General features: G+C 36.7%; 1 protein-coding gene across 2 annotated transcripts in view; it reads left to right on the plus strand.

The window, feature by feature from the left end:
- UNC13C (unc-13 homolog C) overlaps positions 1–9,168 on the plus strand; it is a 196,520-nt gene extending 187,352 nt beyond the window's left edge. For both annotated transcript variants that reach the window (XM_075713782.1, XM_075713781.1), the window contains 3 exons: positions 6,916–7,008; positions 7,750–7,909; positions 8,883–9,168. In XM_075713782.1, coding sequence (XP_075569897.1) covers positions 6,916–7,008; positions 7,750–7,909; positions 8,883–9,168 — 539 coding nt within the window. The remainder of the gene's footprint in view (positions 1–6,915; positions 7,009–7,749; positions 7,910–8,882) is intronic.
- Positions 9,169–9,494: the final 326 nt, after the last annotated feature.

Below are 9,494 nucleotides of genomic sequence, written 5' to 3' on the forward strand. Positions count from 1 at the left end.
GCATACAATTGCAAGGAATGCATAGAGTAACGAACAACAGAAAACATAAGAATAATGAAGAAACTTGCAGAATTACAACTAATAGAAGTATTCTAGCATACGCTAATATCAAAATAAATGCATTCAGAATAGTGGCAGAAAATAAATATTTTAAAAGTTCACATATTAAAAAAACCAGACTGCTGGTGAAGCGTAAGTTTACAGAATGTTCACTTAAGATGCAGTCACAACAGAAAATGTCTTTGGTTACTCCTTCAATGAAATAGTAAAGCACCTAAATTAGAAATAAATTGTATATTACGGTTTCCCTTAAATCTTCAAGAAAATGAACACAAGCTACTGGTATCCATCCGTTATACAACAGCAGTTTTAAAAAATAACTTCTTAATGGTTATCAGTGGAGCTTTCACTATATATATATAAACCTCTTAACTTGAGAGGCTATACTTGCCTGTATGTTGCCTGATTAAAAAGCTGGACGGTATATCTATATATATACACACACACACATATGGATGGATGGATGATGCAATTGGATACTCACTTCCCTCATTAAAGCTGGCTCATCCCTGGTTTCTTTCCATATGGACATACAAATGGCTACAGAGAATGGAGGGTCACAGTGGGGTTGTGCAATTGCCAGCCCTCATCATGTGAAGCATGGCTTACACTAGGCAGACAAGAAGGGGAAAGCCTTAACTGGGGACTCCATCTTGACACTCAAACCAGTACTTTGTACTCATACCGTGATATTCTGGTTTTATATTATGCCCTCCATATCACTTTGTCTGACAGTACAGAAATTCAAACAGGAGAGAATGTATTTTGATAGTGTGGCTTTGTACAATTGAGAGGCTTACAAATGCTGCAGGATCTTCTGTTAACCTTAATACCAAGTGATCCTTAAGACAGATGATTTACGTTTTCTAATCAAATACAAACCTTCTAAATCTTTTCAATCTTTTTCATGGCAGCCTGGTGAAAGAATGGTTGCTGAAAGTCTGCCATCAAGTAACTGAACTTGGTTCTCAGAATCCCACAAAATAAACAATTATCAACAGTTTATATAGCAACTTCTTAAAGCAAAGCATGTGTTGCAGTTAGCATGGTTATCATTACTAAAAGCAGGTTTCCCTGCTTGCCTTCCTTTTCTCTAACACACATACAGAAGAGATCATTTAGCTTGCAACATCCAGCTCTTAATAATTCAGCTTTAACTTACTCTTTGTATTAAATGAAAATGTTAAAACATGCACTCAAGATTTTCCTCTAAATTATAGAGCCTCAGGATCCTGTGAAAAATAACTCGATTAGTCAACCTGATCTTTTGTCTTCTAATAAATTAGCAGATGAGTCCCAGACAGATATATGTATTTTATTGGCATCATTAATCAGATGACAAATGTTTGTCTGAATTAAAATGTTGATTTAATAACTTGTGTAATTCATGAAGCATTGGGCACTGTGAAAGCTTGAATATTTGTTCAATTTTTTTCATTCTTATGTCCTTGTCGTGGTTTAGCCCCAGCCAGCAACTAAGCACCATGCAGCCGCTTGCTCACTCCCCCTGCCCTGGTGGGATGGGGGAGAGAATCAGAGGAGTAAGAGTGAGAAACACTCCTGGGTTGAGATAAGAACAGTTTAATAATTGAAATAAAGTAAAATAGTAATGATAATAATAACAATATAATAATGATAATAATACACAAAGCAAGTGATGCACAATGCAATTGCTCACCACCCGCTGACCGATACCCAGACAGCTCCCGAGCAGCGATCGCTGCTCCCTAGCCAACCCCCCCCAGTTTCTATACTGAGCATGACATCATATGGTATGGAATAGCTCTTTGGTCAGTTTGGATCAACTATTCTGGCTGTGCCCCCTCCCAGTTTCTTGTGCACCTGGCAGAGCATGGGAAGCTGAAAAGTCCTTGACTGGCATAAGCAGTACTTAGCAACAACTAAAAACATCAGCGTGTTATCAACATTCTTCTCCTACTAAATCCAAAACACAGCACTGTGCCTGCTGCTAGGAAGAAAATTAACTCTATCCCAGCTGAAACCAGGACACCTATATAGAAAACAAGGTCAAAGCATAGGTCCGCTATTTAAATAAATGGTCAGATTTATGCTGAAGAAGCTAGCTAGCAATTGGGATAGGAAAGGGTTACCACAGGGCAACGCTGCCAGTTCAGCTGGTTTTATTGCCTGGCTCACAGTGCTTAGTGAGCTTTTGTAGGTCTCAGGTACTAAAATCATGTCATGCATGATGATTAGTTTGCAGGTAGTTGTTTTTCTTTTAAACTAGATTTCTAATCCTCAGAGAGGTAAAGAACATCTGGAAAACCTGAATCCTAAAAGCCAGAGGAAAAAAAAGGTGGGGAAAAAAAAAAAGTAAACCTCCATAGATTTAGGAACTTTTAATACAGCTATAAAGATTGTTTCAGAGTCTAGCTTATTATCTTAGACTACTGTAGGGCAAAAATACTGTAAAAGTCACTGCTTGCAACAACTTTATGAGTGCCTGGATGAGAGGAGGAGAACATCAGGAAGCTGCAGAAGTCTGGGAAGAAGACAGTCTTTAAAAGAGCATCTAGCCCCAGAACTATAAAAATATAAGAACCTAGACATTAGAAGGAGGCAGTGTAGACATACAAAGAGAGACTTGATCAAATTAGTATAAAGTGAAGGGAAAGGCTGAAAAAACTCAGTAAGAAAGAATCACTTCCATTTGGTATGGAAGTTGGGGAAATCAGAGAGCTCAAGTAGGGCAGAAAGGGCAATGTGAATAATCTAAAGTTGATTATGGATCCATGCCAACTTCCCGACTGGAAGAAGAGAAATACCAACATGGTAATACAAATCTGAGGAATGAGCAAATTATGAAATTCCAAGATGAACAAACAAACAAACAAAAAAAACACGACCAAATTTTTGTGAAATCCATCTTACCTTTTTATTATTGCTATGATATAAGCACTGATTGGTTCAGTACAAAACATATTAGTATTTAAAGTCAGATAGGTGTTTGGTAAATGTCAGCTTCCTTTTCTGTTTAATGAAGCACTCCCTTTGCATAAAGTAAAATACTTAATTCATGTTTACCTTCTCAACCTAGGGGTTGTTTCAGCCCTTCAATAAATGTAAGGAACCATGAATGTATGAAAAACTGGAATATAATCGTGTTAAGAAAAAAAAAATAGTAATTTCAAGTAAAGGACTTCTGATGATGTATTTTTGTATATTCAATAAATTGTGCCATTCAGTGCTTTCTTTTCAAAGCAAGTAATAGATTATTACATTGTAATAACTGCAGATAGTATAAAAGCCTTTCAAATATAAATAAGAGCTCTGTTTTCAAACACCTGAGAACAGACACTGATCTCTTTTGGACACTGTGTAGACTGCTTAATAGATTCCAGCTTTCAGAAATTAAATCAATTCTCTCCTCAGAGATACATAACTTCTTTCATTAGGAGGGGGCTGTAGTATATTTCGGAGTTCTCTGGAACCTGAGCTGAAAAAGACCATGAATGTAGGTCTACATCAGGTTTTGGACACCCAGCTGCTGGTTTTGGTGACAAAGGCAAACCCTTATTTTTCTACTGAATTTTGCCTGCATTTCTAAAAAGCTCCATTTTTTACTATGTCTCCTTGTCTCATATCTCAGCTCTCTCTCTTGGGCATACACTCTGACAACTGAACTGTATACTTAAGGCTCAACGGATCTGTCGCGGTTTAGCCCCAGCCAGCAACTAAGCACCACGCAGCCACTTGCTCACTCCCCCTACCCCGATGGGATGGGGGAGAGAATCGGAGGAGTAAGAGGGAGAAACACTCCTGGGTTGAAATAAGAACAGTTTAATAATTGAAATAAAGTAAAATAGTAAGGATAATAATAACAATATAATAATAATAACAATATACAAAGCAAGTTATGCACAATGCAATTGCTCACCACCCGCCGACCGATACCCAGACAGTTCCCGAGCAGCGATCGCTGCTCCCCAGCCAGCCCCGCCCCATTTTATATACTGAGCATGACAGGATCTATGAACAGGACAGCAGGTAGAGGAAAAAAACAATCCACCTTGTTCACTGCCAAGATTTCTTTTTTCTTTAATAAAATAGAATTTTTTGAATAATCTTGAATAAAACACAATTTTCCAAACAAGCCCTATGAACTTTGCAAATGCAATGCAAGTTCAGGGAAAGGTTCACAGAGACAATGGAAGGCATAAGACCATCTGCATACTGTTCTTATAAATATTTTGGAAAAAAGTGAGTCTTACTTTTACAATAGGGCCATATAGTTAGAATTGTCCCTGCAAGCACCACTAAACAAGAACGGGCACTGCACAGACCACAAACACCTTAACAATTAATGCTTCTGGAGTTCAACAGAAAAAAAAAAAAAACGAACAAACAAACAAACAAAAAAAAAGACAAGAAAAAAGAATGAAATCTCTTGTTATGGAAACTGTAATTGTTATTGGAAGAAACAAGAATAATATGTCCCTAGCTGAAGAACATTAAAAACATTCCATCATTCTGCTCTTCTGGTACTAGATGACTTTGCAGCATAAAAAGAACCCTTGTTTTGCAAGCGTGCCCTTAATATCTAGCTCTCTCTCTCTCTGACACGCAATTTGCTACTGTCTTTTATTTTTTGTGTTGTGAGAAACAGGGTCTCAAATAAAGCATCCTCCAGATTTAAGTATTTTACATGAAACTACCAGCAGGAAGATGTGATGAATACCAAAAGATCTTAAAGCAGTTTCAAAAGAATTGCCATCATAAGATAGAACATAAGATAGTTGATGTTCCATATCATGAAATGATACGTTAACTTAGGATTATACCGCTGTTTTCAAACTCTGTAGTACAGGCAAAAAGCTGATGAAAGAGAAGGCTTGCATGTCTGAGTGCAGGGACAGATTTTTTTTTTTTTTTCCTCAGGGTTCAGCACTATGTATTTCTGTCTGACTTTTTTACACCATCAAATTATTGGTTTTTCACTGCTCAGTTTTCAAGGCTGCTGTGTTTCACTTTCTTACAGCTACCAAATTTTGCCATACTGAACTGTAAATAGAAGAGAATGCAAGACTGATGATAACATTTCTCTAAATACAATACCAGCTAAAAACTAACTTTGTTAACAGACAGGTCAGGCAATACCTTTTCAGACACAGCAATTTTATCTTCCATAAATACTTCTGTATGAGAATTTGCACTATTATGTAAACTTTCCTATGTTTATATTACAATACATACATAGTGCAAATTTGGGGCATAGCTACAGTGCTGCTTTTAGTAATTACGTACACAAAGTCTGCTATCTTAAATACTCATAGCTGTGGTAGTTGGAGAGTCAGAGCTGAGACCTATGAACAGTCCAATGATTAGCTCAGCTTCTCAGATGTGTTTTGCCACTCTTGTTAGGTCCATGTTGCATACCATGGAGCATTGGCTCCTCGAAGCCCCCAAAACAAACTACTCTTAATATTTTCCTTCCCCCCCCCCCCCCCCCCCCCAAGAAATTATGAAAGCATCCCAGTTTCCATGCCCTAACTTCTGGAGCAGCTGGAAAGTACACTCCACCAGAGGTACTGCTCCTGCTATTCCAAGGTCTTAAATTCTACTCTTAAATTCTATGCTAGCTCATTGTCTGTGAATGCCATTTATTTCTGCTGGGCTCTTTTTTCATGCAAACCTAGAATTTAGTTTCCAAAGTCCTCCTGATAGGAAAGCTTTTTTTAAACTTTTTGCTGCTAAAGGATTCAAGCAGGACAAAGGATGCCTTCCACAGAAATGTGCTTTTGTGCACAATCACAGACTGATTCAGAAGGAGTCTCTTGCATATAGCAGGAATTATTATTCTAGAGAATATAGGGAGTTTCTGTTTTATTTTTACAGAATACACAACTCATTTTTCCACTTGGGGCATTTTCCCCAATATGATTACACAAGACACCCCTCTTCTCTGTTCCCCTTCCTTAATTCTGCATGAGCTGTTGGAAAACTTCTAAAGGAATGTTTGCTTCTCCTCACATATAGATGGATGGGGAACGAGTGGGTAAGGAATTTCTGTATAAATAGAAAGAAGACAGAATGTTTCCTCTGCTAACCCACAGAAATAGCAGCCAACTGGCTGCTATAAAGGGGTAGTAATTTGCTTTAGTATATGGTTCACAGAGATTGGACTGGGGAGCAAGTGCACAGTTCACAGAGTTCAACATTCACAGTCATCCAATTAAACAACAAGTAAGCACAGCCAATTTTGTTTATATTGTACTGTTATAATCTGATATATTAAAGGACCTTTCAACACATACTGAGAGTCCTTTTAAGGAATCATTATGTGCAAATTGACTTAGAACCTGTGCTGGTGCTCAAAAGTATAGACTTTCAAAATTAAGTTCCTGGCTCCTTTGCCATCCCCACAACCTTCCCTTTTTTCTTTAAGCCCCTGTGTCTGTTCTAGTGCAGAATTTTGGTAGTTTGCGTAGACATAACCCCCAGCAAAGGATTCATCAATAACAATACAGAAATAACTTGCCAAATGCATACTTGCAAGAAGATTTTTGGGGTGCACATACAAACAAAGTTTGACAAAACCACCAACTTCTGCATTTCAAGATGAAAACACACCTAAGAACAACCAGAATGGAAAGTTCCAGATAAAAGGGTTTTTTTTAATCTTACTGAGGCACTTTACATAGACATTTGCAATTAGTAGGTGCTTTTGTGGCAAACTCACTTACAAATCTGTAACTGATTCCCACTCAAATGTGAAATATATGTCAGAAATTTCTAAGTGTTTCTGACAGAAAATATCACTCACCTTCTTTCAGGGTCTATTTCTCTTGAAATATTGAGAAGCCAAGTGTGCTAACCTACTAATTATTATTTCAGGTCAAACCACTAATAATTCAGTGGGTGAGATATCTATACAGGTGGATGTCTCTACACATCCTGGAACTGGTGAGCATAAAGTCACTGTAAAAGGTAAGTTTCAAATAGCTAATTTTAAAAAGAAAGTAACAACAAAGTCCAAAACCCCCAAGCCCTACATCCTAAGTAAAACATACCAATAATGAAATAACAAATGTTAAATATTACAGTACTTGTAAAGTTATGAGCATGCTTCAGGTGATTAGGGTCATACTTTTTCCTTGCTAAACATCAGCAGAAGTTAAGATTATGCAGGTAAGTACTGTCCATGCTTTTGTGTGTATACAGTCAAAATTTATTATTTGAACTTATGGAGTTATAAATTCGAATGTGCTGAATTAGACTGCTGAATTGCTTGCATATAATTTATTTTTTCAAAAGCTGTAGCAAAGCTGGGTGGTGAATGACTGCACCAAGACTTAAAAAGTTCCATTTTTTTAACAAAATGCCTTTGTTCTGCACAACCTGAATTCCAGAGGAAAGCCAGTATCATTTACATTAGTATAAGCTGGTTTTTTAATTACAGTGATGGCAGCAGACAAAAGAGATGTTAATGTAAAGTATTTGTGAAATATATGTTTATATTTGCTACTGTTGTAACTGAAAGTAGTCAGACATCTTACTTGGCAGAGAACAGGCAAAGCTCTTCCTAGGCTTGCCAGGTGTTGGTATCCTATAGGAAAGCTCTCAGGTCACCTTTCATGGGCTATAAAAAGTCATACTGGATAATTAATTGGAGCTCTTCCGATGGAATTTTATTTAACTACTTTTATTTATTTACTTATTTATTTGTAGTTGTAGCAATTAATAATCTAAACTGGCAAACAACAGCTATGTTCCGGCCATTTGTGGAAGTCTGCATATTAGGTCCTAACCTAAGTGACAAGAAAAGAAAACATGGAACCAAGACAAAGAGCAACACCTGGTCACCAAAATACAATGAAACTTTCCAATTGTAAGTCTTTTTTGTCTGTTAATTGCATATTTTATGCAAATTTTATTAGAATTTCTTTCAGTTAAACCTGTAAGAACATAAAAAAAACTTCCTAAGGCCACTATATACATCGGAGTCCATAGATACAGACATCACTCCAAAGTTATTTAGTAACTTCTGTCTTTGTTTTATATGAAGATGAATGACAACCACTAAGTTTTCAGTCTTAGAAAAGCTGGTTAAAATGTACAATTCATTTCCATATACAGGAATAATTATTTATATACCTAGGAATCTATTTGCCTAAGTAGTTATCTGGACCAAAGCATTAATTGTTACTACCAGGTATCTGGGCCTTTATGACTGCCGAGATACCTAGATATGTAAAGTGTTGTGCATGTGTTAATGGTATTATTTATCTCTATTATTTAATCCTTAAAGCAATAAGAAGCTTTCACCTAACCTGGAGTTTTAAATTTAGTACTTTTTACAGTACCTCTCACCTGTTTACTCCTCCTCCCCTTTCTTAACTGAGACCAATTCTTTTTCCTCCCCTTACCCGCCAACCCTGACTAGGAGAGAGTTCACTTCCTCAGTGTCTGACCACAAAGCTCCTTTTAAGTCTTGCTGCTAGTGATTTTCTGGTTTTTTTCCAGTTGATTTAACAATGTGGTTATGATAGTTGTGGAACTAGTTGAACATTTTAGGTACTTTCTAGGGAAAGGTAACAGTGTTTATTTCAGATATTGAGGGAATGACGAATTCTCCGTTTCTATTCAGGTCAGCGGGAACAGAAGCTACATCACCAGTAGCATCTGAAAGGTTAACTGTGTAGAATGTTTTAAACTAAATGATATTGTTACAACAAAATGGAACTACAAAAATTAAACTACCACTCTCACTTTAATTTTTACAAGATTTCTAGAGTACGTTCGTTCCTTAGGGGAATTAAACCAAACTCCTTGTTCTAAATTCATATTTTTAATCCATGCAGCATTTTGAGTAATGAAGATAAGCCAGGAGCCTACGAACTTCACCTCTCAGTGAAAGATTACTGCTTTGCTAGGGAAGATCGCATTATAGGAATGACAGTTATTCAGCTGCAAAACATAGCAGAGAAAGGTAGCTGTGCATCTTGGTACCCCTTGTTGAGAAACATCTCTGTAGATGAAACTGGGTTAACAATTCTTAGAATACTTTCTCAGAGGACCAATGACGAAGTTGCTAAAGAATTTGTAAGACTTAAATCAGAAGCAAGATCTGCTGAAGAAATGGCCTAAAATACCCAAGTAATGCAAGATTGTCACCGCCAAGAACATAGATATAATGCCGTTGTCCAAATAGTGCATGCATGTGCAAATCTGTGGGAATGTTTAACTATGTTTTCAGTGTTTGCCAGTACTTATGTACTATATTTGCAAGGTATGTCAAGGAGCTGTATATCTTTTATACATATTTTGGTCTTTGGTAAAGTAATTGTTCCAATGAAGTGCCAAAACTAAGATTAAGAGTAAATGTTTCATCACATCTTTTTAAATGTTGATTTCACCTCATCACAATTCCTTTATTTTTTTAACATTTATTAATAAATAATTAGCTTTTTAAA

The sequence above is a fragment of the Pelecanus crispus genome, chromosome 7 (assembly GCF_030463565.1).
Source record: "Pelecanus crispus isolate bPelCri1 chromosome 7, bPelCri1.pri, whole genome shotgun sequence".
Taxonomy (NCBI): domain Eukaryota; kingdom Metazoa; phylum Chordata; class Aves; order Pelecaniformes; family Pelecanidae; genus Pelecanus; species Pelecanus crispus.